This window comes from Pempheris klunzingeri, chromosome 16, assembly GCF_042242105.1.
Source record: "Pempheris klunzingeri isolate RE-2024b chromosome 16, fPemKlu1.hap1, whole genome shotgun sequence".
Classification (NCBI taxonomy): domain Eukaryota; kingdom Metazoa; phylum Chordata; class Actinopteri; order Acropomatiformes; family Pempheridae; genus Pempheris; species Pempheris klunzingeri.
The window spans coordinates 7,069,724-7,096,227 of record NC_092027.1 but is presented as its reverse complement, the minus strand read 5'-3'; the positions used below and the strand labels follow the sequence as shown (position 1 = coordinate 7,096,227).

The following is a 26,504-nucleotide window of genomic DNA, read 5'->3' as shown; positions in this document are numbered from 1 at the left end:
ACATCCTCTAACAGCTTAAAACGAGAAGTGTATTAATGTGGGCAGGTGGAGTAATGCGGATGCCTGGAATATGAGATGCTCACTGATTGCTGCAAACAAACTGCCAGTTCTTGGCGGTGGATGCCAACGCACCGCTCCTTCCGGTTGGCAAAGCAGTATCAGCAGGGTGGAACAGCTTCTGTGGGGAGTCCAGGCTTTCACTCTCTTGCCCTGCAGTTCTGAGCCATTTGCTTTGACAATCCCACCAAGCCTCAGCTGGGATCTTTTCAAACCACAATTAATACATTGAGCAGTGTAGCATGGCCATGAGGAGAGGAGGAGGAGGAGGAGGAGGAGGAGGACAGAAGAGGATATTGGTCAGGAGGAAATAAATGAGGTAAGAGACGGAGGGTTGCTTGAAGGAAAAAAGTGAATCTGTGGAAGGGATAGAAAATAGTGAATCGACTATAAAAATGCATCACAACATGTAGAGGTGATGAGATGACCCACGACTGATCGTTGTGGCTGTGCAAGCAAAGTATTATGTCAAATTGGTGCTGTCCTGCATGGTTAATTCTACAAGATTGCAGGACTATGATAGAGCCGGGCCTCAGTTCATTTGGCAGGTCAACACAAAATGACGATGGCAAAAAGGAGACATGGCAGAAAATCATTAACTCTTGACCCGAAACATATATTTTACAAACTCACACTGTGACACTGTTGTTCGCTCCTCGTTTAACAGCAGGGAACTCAAGGCAGGCGTCAATCTGTGAGCATGTATATAATCACACACGCTGTCCTAGAAAGTAACTATTTAAACTCCATCCACTTACTCTCACTTATCTGTGGCCCTGCCACTACAGCTTCTTTTATGACAAAGTATTGATTAGATTCAAATCTTATTCTCTTCTCTGACGCCTGACAGAATCTCCTCTCTTGTCTTCTATTCAATACCTCTCTTAGTGTTGATTTTGACAGCCATTTCTTTTTATTTATTTATTTAGTTTTGGTTCTATGTCAAAGGCAGTTTTTGTCAAATTAAATCAACCTTATCCTGTTTGTTTTCTCTGGGGTTTTTTTGTGACGTTTTAGTTGGCGAAAAGTTTGGTTATTTAGTCCTCGTAACCGTAAGTATAGTTTTAGTCAACGAAAATCGGTCTGGGGCCCAATACTCTCTTCAAAACTATTATAAAACAGTGGCAGCTGTACAGACAATACAGCAATTTGAAACCAATTTTTGTGATTGCCCGCAGTCCATGATAACAAACTTTTCTTTTGAATAACAGAAATAAAAGTAGTCAGCTTATTAAAACTGAAAAGAAAAGTAAATAGATAGAACAAGATAGTTAATGCCGTGTTACTGTGCTCATTTTCAGCAGCATTTCTTATTTTTTAAACTACATTTAGTCTTGTATTACATCAGCTGAAGACTTTAAACAAACTGTGATCTTGCTTGTTATCAGCTGCGGATGCAACAGGCTGTCCCCTGGTTACTGGCTTCATCCTCATCTGTGTTTTCTCTGAGTGGTTTTTGGTGGTAAGTGGCAATGACAACCTCTGTGTGCTTTGCCCCTTGGGAACATTAGAGCATTATTCTATTCAAATGTACTCCATTTATTAATTGAACACCAGTAACTTTGATACATTATGGTACTTCATTGCTGCTTAGATGACATCTGTTTTATTTAAATCTATTCATCCATGGCCTCCGATCAATGTATATCCTGCAGTGTTTTTAATCAAACACTATGGTGATCAAGAGGAGACCCTGTCTGGACTTTTTTTGCAATTATGCACACCAACCCTGCTCTTTTTACTCCTTATTTTCTCCCTATATGGTGGAATGATGGAATGTGACTGAGTAGTAGTATGAGCTGCATGATTATCTACAATAGAAGAAGCAGGAACAAGAACTGCAAGCCTTAGCCTTTATCGCATCTTCTCTTTTTCAGTGTCATTTTCTCCATATCAGGCTCTCTTTTGACCATAGTAGTATGGGCAATTATCTTATTAATAGTAGTATGGGTCTTATCTCCGTAACAGTAACTATAGTAACTATAGTTTTAGTCTACGAAAATTGTTGACATTTTACTCTGTTATAGTCATTTATCGCGTCTTCAGTGTCATTTTCTCCATATCAGACTCTCTGTTAACCAAAACAAAAAGAAATGGGAAATGTGCAAAAAACAAGTGGATGGAAAACTATGAAGTCAGATAAAGAAATTCAATTCAAAGACAAACCTTGCAACCTTGAAGCAGTTTGCATTGACATTTTACTTATTCAAAGTAAATCAATACTGATTGGGGCTTTATATAGACCTCCTGACTAGAGTAACTGGTAAGATGATTTTCATTGTGAAGTAATTTCATTAGGAGATGTGAATACTGATATTTTGAATGAAAATTGTCCATTTTACAGTGAACTGTTCCTGAAGACATTTAGTCTTACACAATTCATAAGTGAACCTACCAGAATCAGTGATCAGAGTCAAACTGCTATTAATCTTAATATGGTAACAGATCATTTGATAACTTATTGTACATGGGAAGTTATGAGGACCCACTTAAATGTCACAATTTTATCAAAAGTAGAACCCTTAGAAGGTACTGACAGGTTTAAGAGTCAAATACTTTAAAGAGGCATTTTCCTTTAGCTTTTAGATCAGGAGTGTCAAACATACGGATGACTTTGCAAAGTGTAAAAATTACAGAGAAGACACATTTCAGGTCGTTCATAATGTTTTGTAAAAAGAGAGTTCATTAAATGTGAACATTTTCAGAATGTACTTGTACTTTTTTGCACTAAAACAAAGGGAAACATTTTGAGCTGTCGTTATTTAAAGGTTATTATGCTGTGATTTTACTGGTCCGGCCCACTGGAGATCAAACTGGGCTGCATGTGGCCCCTGAACTAAAATGAGTTTGACACCCCTGTTTTAGATAGAATTTCTTCATTAAAGGGGGTGAGGATTAAACAGAGAACTCAACCTTTGATAAATAAACACCATTCTTTGAGAAATCAAGTAATGAAAGATTATAAGAGAAACAATGCACTGGATTCTTATATCAAATATATAAATCTTAGCTATAATGTGCATAGAATGGTCAACAAGGCCAAGAAGCTTTACTTTAGGACAAAGATTGATGAATATAAAAAAGGTTCAAAAAAAAGTTGTGGGCAACCCTTACGTCATTATTTTTCAATAAAATGTCCCCCAGGAATTTAAAAAGCCAGAGTTACTGCTTACTGCCAGAGTTTTGAGAAAAGTCCTGGAAAGAGCTCTTCCTTCCTTAGAAATTGCTGTATAAACTAAAAACCACAGACTTTAATACATATGGATGAATACAGTGATATCTTTCTGGTAGAATCCAAATGGTTGATGTCGGAGGTAAGCTCTCAGAGCCCTAAAACCTTATCTGTGGTGTCCCGCAAGGATTCATAATTGGTCCTTTGTTTTTATATCCTTTATTCCTCTTCCTGTTTATTCATTCTTTTATTCCTACTCTTGTATGCATATGATTAGGCTTTCTGAGTGACCGAAGAGTGCTTAGAAACGGTTACAATATCACGTGAAACCCCAAAAAATAAGCAGTCGCTTATGCGACAATAAGTTATCCTTACTATCCAGGTAAATCTGAATGTATTGTTCTTGGGAACAAAGTATAAATTTAGGGACCAATCTAGTTTTTATGTTGAATTTACTGACACAGAGATACAAGCAAAAGCATCCTGTTACTTATCTTGGATGTGAATTGAAACAGTGTATGACCAGTGAGTCAATGGCCCTCTCTGTAACTGGGAAGGTCCATTAAAAGACAATCTGGCAAGAATGTCCAAGTTCCTTGATAAAGAAACCACAAGCACATTAGCTACATCATTAGTTCAATGCCACTTTGATTATATTTCCATAACAGGGTTCTGTGGTATAACTAAAAGAACAAAAGATAAGGTTCAGAACTAACTAATGAGGGTCGCCCTTAATCTCAGTCTAAGAATGCACATTAGCCAAACCATTTTTAAGAGTTGAACTGGCTTCCTGTTGAGGGCAATCAACAGTTAAAACTTATTATGGTCTATGAGATTTTACAGGGCTTATAATCAAATTATTTTACTGGGTATAGTCACTATGTTCAGGATGCTCATGGTGTGAATAAGAGGGATGGTGCATCTAAATTGAGATTGTATTCTAATTTATCCAATAAAACTGATCAATTAATCAACTACCATCATGCCTTCAAACCTACATTTCTGTATACTGTACCATGCCTTTTTTCAAGCCTCAAGTATCCTCTCCAATCTTACTGCTCCTTACCTATTGTATTCAGATAGCTTCTCAACTACCATACTTTTCTGCCCCCCTGGAATGAGGTACATCATTTCCTTCCCTCTTTATGTATGGAGGTAAGTGGATCCAATCTGCCAGGAAGATGAGCTGCTACAGCTTTCATTGAAATTTCTCTCCTTCACTTATTTCCCTGATTCTGGCGGTTACCTGTAGCACACCTCTGTCTGATTCATAGCAGAGGTTCTGTATTTTATGAGAGAAGAGGTATATTGTTACTATACTGAAAAAAATGTATGACCAGCTCTATTGTACTGAACACATTTTTATACACAAAACAAATATGGGCACACATGTCTACACACACACACACTGATGTGAGTACACACACAAACACATTGTCCCTGGGAATTAGATTAATGAGCGGCCACTAAGCAGCAGTGTTGTGCTGAAGCAGATTAATCTACAGCTATAGCCTGGCACGTCAACCATGGCTTTGATGAATGGGAGCTTAAAGTGTATCTGTACACACACACTAATGCAAACACACACACACATATACAGGCCGATCAGATACAAATGCATGTGCAAACAGGAAAATATTTGCCAGCTGGTCTGATATGCACATGCATATACACAAACAGACAAACTCTGCAGGAGTCCACTTCATAGAGCTAAAATGTTATGCTAATTATGGCTGTATGTGCGGCAGCCATGAGTAAGGACAATAGCACAAAGGCAGCAAATTAACCCTCCTTTCCCTCTAACTTCAAAAATCACACTGTGGAGCCCTGATATATTTTGGCAGCTGAGCTTGAAAGCCGGTGATATGGTTCAAGAATGTCTACGTCTAACTATAACTACGTCTCCTCAGGTAAATCTTCCACACCAGTCACACGTATTTCTGAAATCTCCCATCCAGCTGTGTGGCCATGTGTCTGTCCTCTAGGGATGAGTGTCACTGAGCTGCATCTGGTGAACTGCACTCTCAAACCTGCACTACATGCTGTCAAGGACAGAATAACAAGTGATGGGAGAGTTGAGCGCTGGTTAGTCAGTATACTTTTTGCTGCCATATGTGATAGGAACTCCCTCAAGAATAAAACTGGAATAACAGCTTTGGATTCAACTGACAGCGAAAAAAACATATGACTCTAGCGGCGCTGGGCAGATCTTTCACTGGTGTTCACTGTGATATGGCGCAGCTTGAAATCCTTAAAGTAATTGGTGACAGTCACACATTTGCTTGTAGCCTCGCAGCTAAAAGGCTACTGCAGCCACTAAGCACCTGTGATCCAATGCTAATGCTATTTCTGTCGGAGAGGAGGCCGGTTACGATTCCAGAGAGAACAAGACTCAATGAAACTAGTCCCGCCAGCCAGAGAGGGAGACAGACTCACAAATACACACCCACACAAAGATAATAAGCTGCCTCGATCCTGCACTTGTCACGGCAGCAGTTGCGTCATGTTGATTTGACCACTACTGATCTATTTCAGTTTGCTTATCTCTATACAGTACCTCTGTTGGTTATCCATAGCTAACAACCGCCAAGAATCTGTATAAATTACAGGAATCACTGCTTGGTTTAACTAGATGTCCTGAGCTGAACAGACTTTCCATGGTCATTATGGAAGAACTGATAGCGGCCATTTCAGAGAGCTAACGTCCTGTCATGGGACTTGTTGTCAGTGGCAAAGGATGTATTTGGATCCAAGCACTAATACCACGTTGTTAAAATATTCTGTTATAAGTTAAGGTCCTGCACTTAAAGTGTTATTTAAGTAAAAGTATGCAGGTATAATCACCCACTTAAAGTATTAAAAGTAAACGTATAGTATAGCCTGTGCTATTCTATATTATATCATTCGGTTATTATTCCTCCTCATGCATTCATGTAACAGCAGGGATTTAGTGCCGTAGTTGGTTGAGGTGGAACTGAAGTAGAACTATAATGTGTTGGCCTGTAAGTAATGATTATTTTCATTATGGGTTAATCTGCTGATTATTTTCTCCATTAATCAATTGATTGGTTTGTAAACATTCTGAAAATGGTGAGAAATGTCCTCACAACTGCCCACAAGAGCCCTTTGATTCTTTCAGAATGCTTGTTCTGTCCAAACCTCAAAATCATTAGAAATACATTAAAAATCAGTGAAAATAAGGAAATCTTCACATTTCAGAAGCTGGAACCATGAAATGTTTTTACTTGAAAAATGACAAACAATTATCATTATAACTGACTAATCGACTAAAGGTTTCACTTGTGTAAACGGTAATTTGATTTATTACAATACATCATAACTGATAAATGTTTTGGTGCAGCATCATATCTTGTAAAGTAACAAGTAACTGTGCCTGTCAGATAAATGTAGTGAAGTAGAAAGCGACATGAAGAGAAAAGGCTTCAGTAAAGAGGAAGTACTCCAAATTGTACTTGAGTACAGTACTTGAATAAATGTACCAAAGACTTTCTGATGACTCGGACTGCGATTGGAGCAGTCCGCCATGATCCTGTCATGCATTTCAATTTCCTCTAAGTTTGAACAGTGACTATACAAATAACGTTCCCTTGACTTATATTAGCAAGTTGTAATGGAAAACAAAACTGATGATATACAGAAGGTATCCTTATGAAAAGGCTATTAAGTTTTGCACTTCCATTCCATTAAAGTACTTGCAAGAGACAGATTAAAAAAGAATGGTTAAAATCAATGCAATAGATACATCATCTGACTTTTAGACCCTAATATGGGTTAAGCTCCATAAACCCTGGCCTGACAATTCCCATAATGAATGATCTTCCCTCATTCAGACTCCACATCTCCAGTTTATAGTGCAGCCTTTCTTTCGAAATTCGGTAGCACATATCCCCAAGCAGATATTATTCAGGTAACATAACTTGAGTAATTTGACATGAAATTGATTTCAACCACCCCATCCAGCCCTAATCATAAGTCATGAAATAATAAAATATCTCAACCTGTGTATGAGCTTTATAAACACACACAGCTAGAACTGTGAACGCAATTTGGACACAGATAATTGGAAGCTGGTTGTCATATCCTACACCGTTTATTTACAGTGTCTGTGTGGCAACGAGCAGCAACAGCACCTGAGTGTTAAAACTGCACAAACCCACAGTAAACTCCGCACGTGCCAACAGGCTTCACTGAGGTCTCTGTCTGGTCTCAGCTGGAGTGCCGCTTCCGAATCGGAGCGGTGAAAAGTGAGTGGGACGTACTCAGCACAGCACGAGAAGATTACTGTGATTGAGACTGTAATCACATGACCGCATAGTGGTGATGAAATAGGTTGTCTTTGACTAAATCTCAGATTTTCTTGCTGTGATCACAACAGGCACACTGGGGACACGGACTGTAATGACTTGAATATCAGGAGTCCACTTTTCTCTTGTTTGGCAGGTCAAGGCTTTTCTTCTTTCTTTGTGCCATTACAGAGGTGGACAGCAGGAGAAAGACAGGGAATACTGTATATTGTTATTGTACTTTGTTAGCTTATCATCCGTATACAGTCAAACTAAGAACTATATAATGAACCAAAGTACACTTTCTTTATGTAACTGTTCTACTGCATCTCTCTGTAGATTAACTTCCAAACGCTCCATATGGAAAAACACGGATTGCAATTTCAAAACATGCAACTGGCAGAACAGTAATTAATTTTATATTACACTTTGCTATATAATCATCTTGCCAATGGCATCATTAACCAAGATTCCTTCTGTCTGTGGACCAAATTGTCCCCCAAACAGCTCATCAGCAGCAAGCTGTTTGAATTTATCTTTTGGAAATTACACAAAACAATGACCACCGGTGGAGCGGTTTTGTGGCTCGTGAGTTGTTATGCAGCCATGTTAGTCTCTTTGACTCGTTTACTATATGCCTGTTCCTCTATTACACAGCAGTGCTTTTATGACAGCAGACTGTGGTGCCGGCAGAATTCATTGTCTCATCACTCAAGTGCTGTTTAGGCCTGTTGCTGGGTGTCCTCGTCTGCTTTTAAAACAGAGTTTGTCACCTTTTATCCTTTTCTGCGGCTCATCAAATGTACATTTTGTACCCAGCGTGAGTCCTTCCAGTGGACGAGGAGATCACGGCTGGAGCTACACAGGCTGCTGTTATTTTCAAAGTGGAGAGATGATGGATCCGCAAACCAGAGGGAAGCTGAAGCTGAACGCAGACCTTTAAAAGAACTGAAGTGGGAGCTGAAGTGTGAGCTGCTGTGTACAGGCCACCCCTCATTGAACCACTAATATTACAAGCTATTAATTATTCAAAGTAAGGTCTTATGACACCATACATCAAAGGATATCACAAGGCTGGATATTCATTTGTCTGAGTATTCCTGAGTGAAGAAAAACAGTCTAACCAATGGATGACAGGAGTGAGTCCCTATTCGCAATGCACTGCTCTATTTTTCTCAAACTTACAGAATTTTCACATTTTGTTTAGTGTCTTGTTTGCATTTGCTTGTGTGTCTCGCTCCTATGTCAAAGGAGTCCAAGGCCTTCTATGTCTACTAATATCATTGTATATTACAATATTTCAAGTTGTTAATTTGGCATTTATTTATGAACAATATAACTATCAATAGTATACAGATTGTTATTGGTAAGAACCTATTCAGAAGTTTCTAAACCTGCTCCTGCAGTCAGCATCTAATTCGGTCTTTGCCTTTTGAGAGGCTCTGAATTTTCACAATGTGGCAGAAAACATAACTTAATATTGACTCACCCCCCCTCCACCCTCCACCCTTTGCCTATGCCATCACACCTTTTGCGCCGATTACATCTAAGGTATCGGAAATTGTGTGTTTAACTAATTTATCGTACCAAGCCACTCTGTCACCAGAAGAGCTTCGTCCCTGTAATTACAACGGATTAGGGACTAATATGTAATTATGCCTTAATATGCTTTAATGCATTTTTAATGGCAGCTGGGTGTTAAAGTCAAATTCGCCGCTGTCTCTGTTGGGGGTGGGAGGTGAAGATTGAGGGAGGGAAAGGGTTTCTTGGCAGTATAGGCTGGAGGGAGGATGGGAAACATTGATTTCTTTGGCTGAGGTTACAGGAGCCTAGCAGGGAGGCAGCTGCTGCATACTGAAGTCGTTCGTTAAAAAATGTTGCACCAGCCCTGATATGCAGTAAAATGCATTTCCCTCGCCGCTGTTTTATGTCAAAGGGGGGAGGACACAAATGCCTGTTTGAATTATGATCTGGAATAGAGACCGCTTATTGATTTGCTACTTTATGAAGGGATGACTGCATTGCCAAGACAAGTGAGAGTGAGTACCGCTGGCAGCTGAAAAGAGGGTTGAGTATTTGGTTACGGATGGATTGGATGGAAAACACAGTAAAGAAGCGCCATGGTCTGGAGAATCCAATGTTCTGAAAACCAAAAATCAGGCCTATTCACGCAACTATGCACACACGAACACACACATTCCAATTTTAAAGTGTTGGAGGTAGTGTTTGACAAGCACACCGAAACAAAAAAAAAATAGGCGCACTTATAAATATATTCATACTCACTGTTTGTTTGTCTACGCATGATTGTTTTCCACAACAATATTCCATTCATCATTTGTTTCCCTCTTGTTTATTCTAATAGGGTGTAGGAACAGAAAAATATCTGCATATTATTTCAAAGATTGATTGGGATGCAAATTGCCTTGTGAGCCCAATTGGTGTGGCTTGGCCTGTTTTAATTGGGTTCTGTTAATTAATGCCCGATGTGAAGACAAACTGAATTACTTGCAGGTTTTGCGCATGTCATTATCGCCTAATTGTGCCAGTAGGAAAGTCTGTGTGTGTACTGCATGTGCATCAGTGTGAATACATATTTGTTAACCCTTTCCTCTCTTGTATGATCCTGTAAAAAATCATTAGACTTTAATAATAAACAAGGGTAATTAAGTTAAGACACCATTAGGAAGCCAAGTTCTAATGTTTTAATCACTGTGAGACTAATAAAAGAAACTATAATTTATCTACAGGCTATAACTGAATGCATTAGGCTTGCCAGGAACACTGAGATGTTTAATCTTAAAAAGGTAGATTAATCAGATATGGACCTCGTGAGAAATTTCTACCAAGTGAATGACTGGATGGCTGCACTTGTCATGATTTCTCTTTTATGTAGAAACCAACACTACATGGAGGCGATAAGGAGTGTTTCAGTGTAATACCTTTTCATGTATATGTTTTGTACTTAATCTCAATTACTACCGTGAATAATGTATTTTCCACATGAGACTTAAATGAATAAATTGTAAAAAACAATATGTCTTTCACAAGTGACAAGTCATTGCCACGGAGCTTGTACTGTACCTTGAATAAGAAGAAAACAAAAAAAAGCATTTTGCAAAAAGCTTCTACTTGAAGAAGATGAATCCAAAGTGCAGCAGCGGTTCAGCAAACATGCAATGAACTGTGGGTTATGTCCTGGACATCTATGCTGCTGATGGGATATATGTGCAACGTGAGCTGCAAAGCACCGAGATTCATATTTTCAGACCATTAAACAGAGGATGCTAAATCTCAAAACCCTCCATGCAAACATATGACAGTCAAACCGCATCAAAGGGTAAAACTGGAGCTTGAGTCATTACGCCGCTCATCATGGCCGCCAAGCGATTTATCCTGCCAGACAGTCACCGAGTCGAGGAGGTCCTCGACAGCAACAAATAAACATATTAATGTGATCCGTCGTGCTCTGAGAGGCAGAGTGCATGGCAATTAACGGTCGTCTGTTACTATGCGGACCGGAGTGTCGTAAGCGCTGGGGTGACCTTGAGCAGCCTTGTTAGGGAAATGATTGACGTGGAAACTGTTGTCAGTGGTAACACACCGACAGTGGGAAGGGAGGGATGGACAGACGGGTAGGCCGGGTGGCACGGCTGCAGGTGGCAGACAGTGGGTGCAGGGCGCACCTGGAATGTTATGAATGAGATCTGGCTTCATCGAGATGAAAAATGAGAAATGTTTTAAGAGAGAGCTGAGCCAAGTTTTCACTGTGCACTTGACCTGAAGACGAAACACTTCAGTTTTGGAAGTGTTTTCTTTTTCCAGAGTTTGATGCTTTTGTACCAATGTCATGAAATTAACACGACAAGACAAAACACTTGACGAAGCAGAGTGATTATTGACCTTCACTTTGTGTAGTCATTTGTCGGGTAACTTCAAAGAACAGTTAAACTGCAGAATAAATGGATGCTGGAAGTCTGTCTTTCGTCACAGCCACTTTGCAGGTCAGTGCAAGTGCGACATAGTACCTGTGATGTCGTGCTGTTTGAAGGAGTCGCTGTAGATCTGGTGCTGATTGGGACAGTGTTTCTTCAGCCATTTGCACACGTCCGGTTGGGTCCACAGGGCCACCGGCTTGGACAGCTTCACATATCCTGGCTGAGGAGAAACCAAAAGATATTCAGAAGCATTCCAAAATCTGTTATGCTGCTTATATTTTAATTTCAGAATCGACACACTTACACGTGTGCTGAGGCGGTTTTACAAGATCGCTGCACTGTGGCTCTGTTGTTGTTATTTAGAGATCCCTTATGTATGTACATGTCTTATTAAAGCCTGGGGACATTGCGGTGGACGACCACTTTCACACGTTGCTCAGAGCCTAGATGTCAGGACTGCACACCGTTGTTGCAGTCACGTGACAACTTTATATGGCTCGGCCTTCCACCTGGCTGATTTTGTCATATAATATTTACTGGCTGATGCGAGATATTTTCCCTCAAGGTCCAATAAAGTATTAATCTTTTAAAGTAAAAATAAGACCTATAACTCTACGTTTATACAATCAGAGGCTTGGAAGACATTTTTATGATTTTATTAGTCTTGTATGGGGTCTAAGTCACAAAACGCCATTTATTCACTATCTGTCAAAACATATGACTTCCACGCTCACACTTTACAGTTTGATTGACTGCTTGAAATATGGTTGCTCTTACTCAAAAGGACACAACCTACAAGATAGCTGTCCTGAAAATGTTGACAGTAACAGGCAGAGTTACTTTGAACGAAAGCAAGGAAGACAAAAAGAATAATATGGACCAATAGTCCCAATAGACCAATTTAATCATAAATAAATGTTTTGTATATATTCAGTTTTTCTCCCCGAATGACACTGTATGCTTAAGACCTGATAAGTATGTTAAATGAATTTTCTTGTCTTAGAAAAAAGCCTTTTTGGCATGTTTTGAAATTTGCATTATTTACAGATTGCTACCTTAAACAGCATGTTGCTACCACAAAATGTTCTAGTTTAACTTTTTTTCCCCCAACACAATAAGACTAGCGCTGTGGCAAATGAGGAGGAGGCCAAATCCAGTACACTGCTCCTATTCTGTGGGATTTGTTTCCTGGTTTTGTGCTTTGCTATTCCAAAAATAGTGACTAGTGAATAGAGGCAATATCCCAGAGCCCGAGGGGAGCCAGCGTTCAAGTGTCTTGTTTTGTTCGACCAATAGTCCAAAAATCAAAGAGATTCAGTTTCAAAATGGTGTAATACGGATAACAGTGGCAAATCCTCAAATATAAGGAGCTAGAAGCAGAGAATAACTGGAGGTTTTGACTTAAAAGATGAAGCGATGCATGAAAAAGAGGTAAACGCCACCAAATTCCTGTCGCTATGCATCACTGACACTTGAAGTTGGCAGCAAAGTGTGTGACACCCCCCCCACACACACACTTGTTCTGTGCATGTGTCTTACGTGTGATATGTACATGCTGGAAGAGCTTTAGAAACTAACAACACATGGGACAAGCTAATCAAAGTATTACTCTATAGCAACGCAAGTGGTCAACAACTCTCGTAATGCAGTTACCACAGTGGACAGGGAATGAAGCTTTCGTCCAACTGCATGAAAGTACGAGATTTAGATTGCATGTAGAAGTACACAGATACACGCGTGCACATACCTGCATTACACTGTACTCTGGCTGCAAGATGCCATTCTAGTTTAAATACTTCAACAGGCAGTAGCCTGCCAAAGAATCGCTCTTGAAAGTGCTGGCAGTGCTTTTGATTTTGATTGAGGGGCTACTAAAATTACAAACAGAGAGAGGTGATTAAAATTTCACATTCACTCCCCTCCACTTCAGCCTGCTTTCTGGCTGCTGTGTGGTGTGGCATAGCAATGGAAGCCCGTCTCTTCTCCACCCAGACAGAGCAAAATAACAGGTACTGGCAGCATTTCTCCTTGCTTCTTCCCCCCATCTCTCATCCCTCCTCCCCATTCAATCTCGCTCGGTCCCTGTCAGATCTATCACATTGTCTTTCTCCCTTCCTCTCCCCACATATTGTAGCTCTCATCTTTCCCATCTTCCTCTCTCGCACCTGTTTCCTATTATACGGCACTGCCTCACACTCTCCATCTCTGTATCTATCCACCGCTCCTTCCCACTCACTCTATATCTAGCATTCCAGAGAGAAAGAGAAATTGGGGGAGATATATATGCTGGCTTTGGCATGTGGTCTATATCCCCTGCAGGTAGGCAAAGTGACAGACAGCGAAAGCAAGCAGGTAGGCAGGTAGGCGAGGCCACTGCTGCTCTTAATGCGATTGCTTGGCAGCCTGCGTGAATAGATGCTGAATCTGCAGGGAGGGGAGGGAATGGTACAGCAGGAAGAAACCACATTAACCATTAAACACAGCTCAACTCACTGCTAATTAACCCTGACTACGAGCCTGAGGCGACAAATGAGAGAGGGAGGCCTGGATGGAGAAAGAGTGAGGGACAGAGTGCAAGGAAGAAGGAGAGGAGTGTGTGCCGAGTGTGTGTGCATTGAAAGCACGTGAGAAAAGAGAGTTTGGGTGAGTAGAACTAGTATGAGAGAAGAGGAGAGGAGGCTGGGAGTGTGGAGGGTGGCTGGACTGACAGATGAGGCAGAGAAATAAAGCGGCAGAGTATAAAAAAGCCGGTGCTCCACAGTGGACTCTGCAGAATCTGACACAGGAGTCTCTCTCATTTTCCATGAACCCATTTGTGAGTCAATGGCCATCTGTGTTTTACATTCTGCTCTGATTTAGCCCATAGCTGTGCTCCCGGGGCCGGTACAATAGGTGAGCCGGTGCCTTCCTGCCTGCCTGCCAGCCAGCCAGCCAGCCAACAGAGCCAAAGGGCGGAGAGAAAAACAGCAGACAGAAGAAAACAGGAGTACAATCATGCTCAAAGAGCTGTGTTCAAGAGACTCTGGGCCAATTAGAGATTTGAGTGACAGCACAGGGGTGAGAGGAGAAGCCTGCTTTATTTCTAACTGCAATACATCTGGGAGAAGGCACACACACACACACACACACACACACACACACGTATATCCACATGTGCAGCCCAGGCAACACCCACACTGAATAAAAAAAAATAAAAAATGAATACAATGTCTACACACATTCAGCGCAGTCATTCACACACACGCACCATCCAATTGCCATGTGTGCCAACATGCATTGAGTGTTGCACTGTCCTTGGCTTTAATTGATAACTGAAAGCCCAGTGCAGCTCCCTGTATTCTTCATGTTACCTTAGCAACAGAGCAAGGACAACCGCAAAAATTAAAAGATGAGGAATAAAGCCAATGGGGAATCGCACAACCCTAACACGAACCAGAGTGTGGAATAAACATCCACACATTAACGACCACAGTGGAAAACTATTACTTACATAATGAAGCATGTAATCGCGCCAACACTGATAAGCATTTAAAGATCCAATATGAATGTACCCAGCTAAATTAATCAAGAGGCAATCACATGGCCCCTTTGTGAAGACAGTATTGGAATACAAAAAGAGCTGTGGATTGAAAGCACTGAAAGGAATTCCAGAGACAAACACCATGTGACTGTGAGTGGATTTGGCAGACGTGTTGTGTGTGTTGTTTCTGAGGAAAAACCCCCTTGTGTGGTGATTTTCATTTTGGCTCCCAGATTGTTAGTCTGATTGCGGGGTCGAATGGCTTTACACTCAATTAAAAATGTTAACTACAGCAGCAATTAACACAATAAATGACATCATTTTGTTAATAATGTACTGTATTCAGTGTTAAACTGCTCACGAAGACAATATCAAATAGATTTCAGTGTTTTTCAGAGCTGTGTTTGCCTCCCAGAAATATCTCAAATTGAACCTCAACCCGAGATATTTCCCCAGACAAAAGAAGCGGCCAGAGTTCATCTATTGAGCAAATGCATACAAAGGGCAAAACAAATATTCAATAGTTCTTTGACAGCACAAGAGTTGTTACTTTTGTTCAGAACCATTACGGCTGTCTCGCAGCCTTCATTAGGAACAATATTGTTTGCTGGATGAAAAATGGCTGTGTTCAAAACAGTGCAATCCCAATTCATTGTCCAATCAGGTTTTGAAAAACACAACAATACGAGACGTCAGACTGCAAAAGCATAGCAGTGAAAAAAGTGGACAAGCTCAGTTCCTACATATATGAAGTAAAACTAGCTCAGTTTCAAAGAGGTGTCATGTATCTTTTATGAGGCGATGGTGAGTGAGGTAGATATTACAAATATTGCTTTTCAGATGTATTTCAAGGGCAAGAGAGGTGAGCATCATGAGGTCTACTATCTGAATTAAAGGAAGGGCCATTCTACACACCTATGTTGTCAATTAGGAAATATTAGGACAAATGAACACATCTATCATTAACAGTGAGAAACTTGAACTTTTATACATAATCTCCCGATTAGAGAAAGTTTGACAAAAGCAGTATTACTATGTTCTTACAACATCTACTCATAAGAAGTTTGATTTTAAAAGACAATCCTAAATCTGAGGATCTGAAGATCTGAGGGGCGGGGACGCAGGAGAATTTCTGCGAGTAATAAATGGAGAAAGCATAGCACAGTGATGCGGTGCATGGGATACTGATAGTTGAAGTCACATAGACATCAGATGCATAACGAACTATGCAGCATACAGTGGTGACACTTTACTTTAACCCTCCTATCGAGCATTTATGACTAATCTATGAACATATAACCAATTGTTTATATCACAACATAACAGATAAGAACAAGTGTTAACACACGCACAGTATTTTCAATGAGTATAGCTTCTGGTATGAAGCCATATTTTATATAACTGTTATAATATCAGTCATCATCTCTTCATATACAAGCATCCAGTTAAAGATGATTCACAGTAGGAGTTAAAGTTACAATGAATAAACCCTTAAACGACCTTATACCTACTTACAATTACATTATAGTGTGTTATAAACCATTTAATAGATATAATATATCTATAAATAAAGTATTAACATACAGTATAACTGTGTCCATATTATAAATCTTACTCCGACTTGTCAGTTGGTACATTTGAAGTACTGCAGTCTGATTCTTCTTACTTTTTTTTTCCAATTTATTTGATTCATTTTTAATACCACCAGAAAAACTGCAAGGTTGCATTGAGACTGTGATCCTTTCCCTTTATACCGAACATGCTTACATTACACAACTCACATTCACTGTTACATACTACCCTCTAGTGTCGCAGCCGAACACTGCAACCACTTCCTGAGTGTGACTGGACAGAAAAGCGCTGAGAGGAGGAGAGCCACTGCCATTAGTGTCATGTTGACTGAGTAAATGGCTGTTTGAGACACGGAGCCCTGTGTCGTCTGCCCTATCTCCACTGCACAGCTAATTAACAGCTCTGGCATGCTCTCTCTCACGTTCCTTTCTCTCTGCCACGCTCTATTTCTTTCCACCAGAGCTGGCAGGAGATGAAAATTCCCTGTATTAATTAATCTGTTACATACAGGAATAGGGATGAAACAGAGATATGTCTGTCTGTGTGTGTGTGTGTGTGTGTGTGTGCGCGTGGACAGCGAATAACACGCTATGCTGGATAAATTAATAAGCCTTCATAAGGAGCCTCTGTTAACAGGCACTGCCAACTTTACTCTGGCACATCAAAGAAAGTACACAAGGCCCCTTCACAGTCCCTGACCTTGGGATTCAGCAGAATCCATAAAGCATTGCAGAGTGTGTTAACACCAAACAAGATATATTCACCTTGGGCTCTGTATTGATTACAGCTGAGATGAGCTGATTTGCTATGGATGTTACAGCCATCAGCCAAGTCTAAATGGCTGTTTTACGCCTAATGTTTAATCTATGGCTAAACCTTGGCTCGATTACAAATCCAGCCGGGTGCAGGATCCAGCTTCCATCTAATATTCAAAAATTAACACGGCTGTGTGGTGAACTGAAATAACCTGCAGTATAGTGTACGTTTCTACAGGTACACACTATAGGCTAATTGAGAGATCATTACAAGGCTCCACATGAAAAGCAGGTGAATGAGCTTTAATTACCTCTTCTTCAGCCCTGACAACATATTGACTTTCCCACCAGTGAGCGGAGCAAACTTTTTGAATTATACATAGGGCTGGGCATCAAACCTTAAAAGCACTGAGGTTTGAAAACTTTCAAGAACTGACAGCTGACATCAAACGTCTTTTCAAGGTCAGAAATCTTGTGCACTTATTGTTGTTACTGTTAATGATCACATTGGTGCTCATTTCTAGTGCAACTTCACCTACCTCCAGGGTGCATGGAGACGGGAAAAAGTCGGGAAAAGAGGTCAAAAGCAGGACAACGTTGCTGGAGTTTTATTTTGGCAATTTTACACTGTATTTTAATTACTGTTTTGTTTCTATTCCTTAAAGTAATGTATCAACTCTTATCACCATTCAGCTCTATGACTGCTACACAAATTAATTTACCTCATTAATCACAAATCAGCCATAGAAATGTGATGAACCTTAATGCTTATCTGAATTTGTCTTTGCACCCTCAGGCACTCACACGGTTAGAAATACTACATCATTTCTACATTGGGTACATTGTTATGGTAAAAACAATGTTTACAGACGCAGACATTTCCAAGTTCCTGTAGCGTGTCCATGGCTTAACTATTCTAATTGCTGCTCCTTGTAAATGCCAAGTATTTGTCAAAAAAATAATGTTTTTAAGGATTTATCTTCAACTTGGGAGCACATCAGAGCTTTATCCAATTAAATGTAATGAGGTTAGCTGGTAAACCAAGGTAGCTATTAAAACAACATCAGAGGAGGTGGTATGTGTTAGGATTTCCAATCAAATTGGAAGAATATGATTTATATCTCTGTCAAAATTACACCCAGCTCACATGGTCCTTTTCACTACATGATATTACTGAAGCTGTAGACGCTCAAACTGCTGTGGACTTTAATTGTTAACAGTGAAGTTAATATATCTAATGCTGCAAACCTCCCATATAGCTCTTACAATAATTAAGCTCAAATCCTATCAATAAATACACTGGCCGACGGCTGGGTTACATGATAGAACAGATTGCCATTCTATGTAATTATAGTCTTTTTGCACTTGATCTATTGGATTTCCCCCAAAGAGACAAATTCATACTTAACTGCAATCCAGAGACACAACATTGAGCCTGAACACTTAACCACTTCAGTGATTTCAGCTAATGCACACCGTCCTCCAGCTCTCTAATGCGAGTCAGACTCACAGTAGCTGCTGCTTCAAACAGAATGATGCCGTGATATAAAAACTACATGATGATGCCAGATACTGTGAATCACCACATATTAACATATAAACAGTTTCCACACAATGTAGAAAGAACAGAGACATCTTCACTGTCTCTAAGTGTGTGTGTGCGTGTGTGTGTGTGTGTGTGTGTGTGTGTGTGTGTGTGTGCGTGTGTATAAAGGCCCTGTATATGTGTGTTTGCTCTAATTGAACTCAGGCTTGGCTGTCTGTCTGGTATCTTAAAGGCTCCACTTGTTTTGATTGACAGCTGATTACCACAGATTTCACACAGAGAAAAGAGAATACGAGAGTGTGTGCGTGTCAGGAGCGATCACTCCTGTCTCCTCCCACTGCCCCAAACACAGTCTATTTCTGGAGAGGAAGCAAGGCATTTATTCTGCATTGCTGATGATGGAGCCTTTGATCTATTATCAGAAACACAGAGGAAGAGTTGAAACACAGCCCGGAACAACAGCTTGTCTTTCCTTGTTTATTCCCTGTTAAATTCTTTGTTTGTGCTGAAGAGGAAGATGCGTGGAACATAGGGGATTATTCTATTTAAGTGGGTGGCTGATTTGTTTCGTGTGTGGCAAGCACTCAGATTGTAGTACAGGGTTGTTTTTGCACACAAACTGTAATCTGACCATAAATACAATCGATTCAGTACCAAGCAATGAAACCACAACAGTGCAACCAGGACATTAATAATAATTCCTTGTCATTGAGTGTCATTGATATGGAAACATGACTAGCTAGGCATTAGCGTCAGACAGCTAGTATAGTGCCTAGCTTGGTTATGATATGATTAGCTTTGTAGGTACTTTGGTTATAAACCAAAGAACAGATTATTATATATAATCAAACTTAAGTAAAATCTTAATTAGGTGTGAAAAAATGAAAACAATGAAAACTAAACTTCAGAAAGAGACGAAAACTAATGGAAACTTACAAAACTAAAACCAAAGACGTTCCCTGTATATTCTGATTTTATGAATTTGGTCGACACAACTATCACGAGGAGGCGTTGGTGTATCTATTTAATGAAGCTGGGAAGTCCACATGACTGAGAGTCATCTGCCTTCACCAAGTGTTGTGTTTGTATTGTGACAGCAATTCTTCAATCTTCTTAAAATAGTGACTCGCTGCTGAATGCTCACCATTATGTTCACCAGCTAAAGAGCCACATATTTTCCCACGTCAAATGGCCAGAAACACAACTCCAAATCTGTTGGATGTGTAAACAGCCAACTGTTTGCTAACAATTCTATTCTGACAGCTCACAGCTTGTTCTGCTGTCCCCATGTGGCTACATTAAATAACTAAATTAATTAGTGCTTATATATTATATGTATCTATGTCACACAGTGGTGGAAGAAGTACTGAGATCTTTTACTTAAGTAAAAATACCAACACAACAATGGAGGAATACACCGTCCTGCATTCAAACACTTAACTTGAACAGGAGAACAAAAGTCTTATCAATAAAATTCACTTGGAGCATGCAGAAGAATAATAAATACATTATATAAGTGATGCATTGATGTGAAAGCATTACTTTAATGGTGTGGCTGGTAAAGGTGGGACTAATTTTAACTACTTTGTATAAAGCTGGGTTACTTAATTAAATTAATAGTAATAATAATGATGCATCTGAATATATTTCCTGATTATATTTTGCAATTTCTATCATTTCAACCTGCAAAGTAACTAGTATCCACATGTGGCCACATCACAAGACACCATGGCTGAGGGACGCTTGTAGAAAAACCAAACAATCCTGAAATGGTGTCTTTTAGACTAATACAGAGATCAGGATGATTTGAAAGATGAAGTTAAGAAAGTGCTTATTAAGAATTTAGAGCAGGCTACGCTGGATATCAAAACATGTTAAGTCATTTGTGATGAGTGTGGACTAAACCAACATTGATAACAACACTTTTTCTGCGTATGGTGCTTTCGGACGTCTCTTACCCGTGTGAGCTCAGACTCGGAGACAGAGCGGTGTGGCGGCGAACGCCGCTGGTACATGGGGGGGCTGATGTCCTGGTAAGTTGGGCTGTCGTCGTCCAGCAGCACAGCCCCCGCGTCCACCGACTCCTCCTCTTCCTCCAGCTGTGACGTCACGTCCTCTGGGCACATCTGGTGGTCAATGCCATTCTGGCTCAGGTTGCAGTGAACAGCTGGGTGGCAAAAAAAAAAAAAAGACTGGATGAGTGATGGTTACGTGTTTCTGAAAGTACGACTAAATTAGTGCTTAATAGGTATAGCTTTTATGTATCATGCATTAAACTCTAATCACTTGTGGTGGTAATGTATTCAATTTGTACTTTACTATAGAAATTATTAAGTATAAATGTTTTTCAGTGCTTCTGGCTTCCAAAATTGCACCAGATGATCTGCTTAATAGCATCCCAAATAGACTTTAAACAGATCTCTTATTTAAGGCGATTTCCAGCTGTCATTTCATGTTTGCAGGTCTCCTGATGATGTTTCCATCTGTGCGCATGTTGAAACACACAGTCCTCCCACACTGAATGCTGTACTGCAGGAATTCCACTAGATGGCGGCAGATATTGACACATGGGAGGTGACCAGCCATCGTAGCCCAGTCTCAGTTCTGTCAGTCTGTAACACGGCACACTGCTTCACAAGAGCTAAACGTATTTAACACATAAAGACAGTGACCAGTAGCTACTGCTATTAGAAAACATGAGGCAGAAATTAAGAATCAGTTTGCTGGCTTTATGCCGCTCCTCTACTTGTGTTACTGTAAAGCTACATTTGAATATTTCCCATTATTCTCTCTTTGTTGAAGTGAGACAATCTAAGTTTAGCTCAAGAGCAGCCCGTTGGCCATAGATCACACAGAGAAAGCTAAATGTTTGTCCAAAGCTTACTTTGAGGCTCATGTGTTTTGTTTGCAGTGTGTCATGAGTTTCCTTTTCTGTTGTGCATTGCAATGTGTGACAATAGTGTCCACCAGCATCACACTCAAAAACCAAATGACTTTAGTATGCATGCTACCATCTATGGGAGTTTTGTCACCTTTTCAGTGTCAACACATTTTGATTCAGAAGCCTAAATTAGCATTCAGTTTGGAATTGGGACCCAGCTCGACTCAACACCAGACATGCACACATATCAAAAGAGGAATACACAAAAACAAATTAAACGCAGCATGTTTGCATAGATTTTGTGGATGTTTAACTTGCCTAATGGAGTTCTCGACCTTGTGCCATCGTTACAAAAGACTGATAACTGAGCGCCACAGCGGCAGGTTTCATTTTGAGCTAGAAAGAAGCACCCCTGTAGTGAATAGCTTTCATGTTTTGTAAGAATAATAAATAAATAAAAATGCAGCAAAATAACAGCAAGTAAACGAGGCCTTGAGAGATCAACATCGTTATAGAGATGAATTCATATAAAACTCGGGCAAAAACTGGCAGTCAAGTTCAAATCTCAAGCAGACGACTTGAAAATAAAAGATTAGCCTTAAATCCACTGAATCACTTGCTATCCATGTAAAGATGATTTTGGTTCAATGGACTCAATAGATTGGAGCTTTTAGGAGCTGAAGGACAAGAGTCACATATCAGCACAGGGCTTATATTCCTTCTTACAAACTTGTATTGCACTACTTTGCCATATCCTCCATGAAGTGATTATTTTTAGTTTGTTTCCCATAGAAAGTGTCAGGCTCCGGCACTATTTTAGTCTCATCAGCCGGTGATGCAGGCGCAGAGGCGACAGCTAGCAGTGAGTTGTGAGGTGTCACTGAAATAGGCCATTTGTCATCATGCAATCTGCCCACTTGTTCTAAAAACACCGGCGGCTCCTTTATGCGGAGCCAAAGACGCTTTTCATCACACCTGAAGGCTGCTTCGGCTTCTGCTGCAGCTGCAAATTAAAAAAGGTCAGAGCGATGTTTTTTCAAAGCCCTGCGCATTCTGATTTCCTGAATGGTCTAAAGAGAGCAAGAATGAACTTGAAAAAAAAGACAAAAAAAAAAAAAAAAACAGAACAGAAGATCTGCAAGAAAAAAATACACAGAGAACACAATAACAGACATTAGTGAACCATAACAAAGGGAATGAATTGTGTAAATGCATACGATGAATAAATAAATGAGTTTCACTGATGTCCCTGATGGACAAGTTGGTGTTGGCCGCGATTAAAAAGATGACAGCTGTGTATCGGCCAAACAAAAACTTGAGTCTGTTTGCTGGCAGGCCCAGCAAGCCCAGGAAAACAGCCAATTAGGGACTTATGTCAGGCCACTGTCGCCCAGCAATTACAACAACTCTGACACAGTTCAGAATTATTGGAACAAAACAACAGCAGCAGCAACATCATCTGTGCTGCCAGTCTACATAATAGGAGCAGGAGTGTGAGCGCTGTGGTAGGTGGCCCTGTCCTCCTCCTCTGGCTGAGGCATGCTGTACATCTCGAATACAAAGTAGGAACTCAACATGATTAAGCAATCCTCTCCGAGAGACGTCCTCCCCCATGACCTTAAATCACACCCTCCTCTCACAACTGTATTGAAAATGTTTCAGGCCCAGTTCTTTAAAAGAATCACTTCTCTATAGTATGATTGATTACTCTGGGGACACGAGAGTATTTGTTATACTGAACCCTGCACAGGTTTCTGGTGATTGACTCAAAATGAAGATGTAGGATTTTATGCTTCTGAATTCATTGCAAGTCACAAACTGTAAGAATGGAAATACAATAGAAATATAGAGCAATACAAAATGGGAAAACGGTGGAAAGTATATTTACATTTTATAGTTTATCTTGCTTTATACATGTGCTCCAATACATTTTAACAAGGGAAATATTGCAATTTTTACTCCTCTATTTATTTGACAGAGAAAATGTACTTATTATTTTTCATCAAGATCAAGATTTGACTTAATGGCAAATGAAAATACAAAAGATTAAACCAGTGGTGTTCAATCTATTTGGCCTGTGAGCTCTTAGAACAGTGTCTGCTTGTTTCAGACGTCTATGAGTTGTTAGTGATTCCACTGAAGAAATAAAAAAAAAAAAAAAGACTGTTTCATTTAAATTCTGTTTGAGTCTCAAAGAGGAAACATTGTCCAAAAGCCACAAAACAAATAAAAAAAGAAAAGTAATGGAATGAATACAGAGTAGCAGAAGTTAATTGTTTATCCTTTCCTGCCCCATTAATCATCTCATGACCACTCAGTTTTATCTTGGGACACACTGGGGGGGTCTCGAGCTACAGGTTGGGAACCACTGGGCTTAAAGACTGAACTGTATGTAGTTAATGTAAAACTTAACAAAAGCCCCTCCTCGACCAGCCACTTATGCACTGATGCATCAGTAACAATCTAATAATGTAATATAAACAGTCATTTTACAGCAGAATGAGCACTTTTACTCACATTTGGTACATTTTATTGATTATACTTCTACTTAAATAAGGCTTTAAATGCAGGACTTTTACCTGTCAGATAGTGTTTTACTGGTGCTTTTACCTGCGTGAAACATCTCAATACTTCTTCCACCAAAAGCTAAACAGAACTGATGAAAGTCGATGAACTCTGTTTTCCAGAATCAAAGAGCCTTTAGCGGAATAACACTGACTAACAGGTTTAATTATGGACGGACGGATCACAGCGCGCCGTTTATAAAGTCAGTAACATCGCAAACATGGCACGGCTGCAAACCTGCTCTGTCAGGGTCCCTGATAAGTAACGGGGGCGTTGAGATGCCCCCTTTTATAAAACACAGGCAGAATATACATGAGCGGGCCATTCTTTAAACAAAGCCAACTTGAGATGCGTGGCACGAAGCATTGCTCCCTCTCGCTGCCTCAATTCATGACTGGTATGCAACAGCTCTGGCGGAGAAATGAATTATACATCCTCCGCTAAAAGCATCCAAACAATGGCACAGGCAGACTAAAGGGATAGACGGATACCTGCATGACAAGATGATGAGAGGGGTTGGAGAAGTGGAGGAACAGAGCACACAGAGGGAGGACAGTTGTATTTCTCTCTATCCTTTAAAGGGTGGGTGGATAGAGGGAGGGGAGACACAAGTTTCTTTTTTTTTCTCCTCACCCCCTCTCTCTTTTTTTTTTTTTTTTAACAGCAACAGTTACTATAAATAGCACTATTACATTCTTCCCTCTCTCCTCTCTGACATGCGCCGTGGAGGCATCACAAGAGAATGGAGATAGATGCGAGAGGATGTCTGCCTCCTTTCTCCCTCCATTTTTTTTTTTTTTTCTTTCTCTCAATGAGATTCAGTAGAACGGGGTGAAATGAGGGGAGAAAATGAATGGAGCACACATGGAAGTGGAAAAGAATAGTGCCATCCCTGCATGGCCAAATGCATTCCGGTTACTGAGAGGATGATTAATAAAGAGTTGAAATAGTCTTACATAATGCTGTCTCTCTTAATTGCCATACATGGTTTCGCACAAGAAGTCATTACCAACCAGTCGAATTTGAAAAATACCAGCTGACGTGAACACTGTGCACATCTGCGTAATCAGGATGTACGGCTTCATCATTTTTATCTTGTATTATACCGGGATCCCGGACCAGATGAATGTTGCGTACTGCATATGGATATCCACACACAATTAGACTGCATCTTAACCAGCTTTCAGACGGTCTGTGCTACATCAGCTCTCAACCCAAAGAACGCTGACTGTGGAGTTTTTTTCTTTGCTTTGTTGACATGTTCTGTTTTCTTTTTGACGAAGGTCGTGTTCACACCTACAGTTACACAAACCCACTCCTGAGAGCTTCCCAGTAAAACTACAGACTGATCCTTTTCCCACTGAGCCGCTCCCCTGGAGCACTCGGGGGGGGTTAAGGGCCTTGCTCAAGGGAATTTCAGTGGAGGTGGGAGGGCCAAGCACTGCTCTTTTACTTTCCCCATCCACATTTATTGGTTCCAATCTGCATCGTTCTGATCCAAAGTAAAATGTCCGCAGCTAGCAGGAAATTGTAAGATACGTCGACTCTCAACCAGAGAACAGTGAATATGGCACATCACTTGGATCATAATGTTCATCAAAATAAATGAAGAATGACTCTCATTACTCACATTATTACAAATTCTCCATCTTATCTACATCATCTTAGTCTGAGCCATGTTCACAAATGGAATGAAAAAATTGCAGCTTGCAGACGTTTTAGACTTTTTCACCTCACGGACAGTTTTTTAAAAATTATATAATGATTTAGTTAATTATATAATGATTTAGGTCAAATTCCTCTTCTATTTGCTCTTCTTTCTTTCTCTAGTGGTGCAAACTGATGATTATTTTCATCAATTAATCTGCAGACTATTTTTAATTAATTAACTGACACATCATTAAGTCTATAATGTGAAAAAATAGTGAAGCATGTCTGTCACTTTCCCTGAGTCCTTGACGACATTTTTAAAAGCTTTTAGTTGTGAGGTTCCAGTCGGTCAGATCACTGAGTGAATTATTTTAACAAAACACTAAATAGAGTTAATAGAAAGGCAAAATACTATCTATATAAAATTATTTGGGCAGATGTGTCTCCTCATCTCCCCATTAAATTGCACCTATGGCAGATAACCAGTTGATAGAAAATGCATGTTTTAAACTGGGTCAATGGGAAAAGCCAAGCGCCGTTTCTC

The 26,504-nt window shown here is 40.1% G+C and overlaps 1 protein-coding gene across 1 annotated transcript in view; it reads right to left on the bottom strand.

The window, feature by feature from the left end:
* samd12 (sterile alpha motif domain containing 12) overlaps positions 1 to 26,504 on the bottom strand; it is an 89,727-nt gene that overhangs the window by 51,961 nt on the left and 11,262 nt on the right. Inside the window, exons 2-3 of the mRNA XM_070846129.1 lie at positions 20,823 to 21,031; positions 11,562 to 11,691 (exon numbers count right to left, since the gene is read on the bottom strand). Of these exons, the coding sequence (XP_070702230.1) occupies positions 11,562 to 11,691; positions 20,823 to 21,031 (339 nt within the window). The remainder of the gene's footprint in view (positions 1 to 11,561; positions 11,692 to 20,822; positions 21,032 to 26,504) is intronic.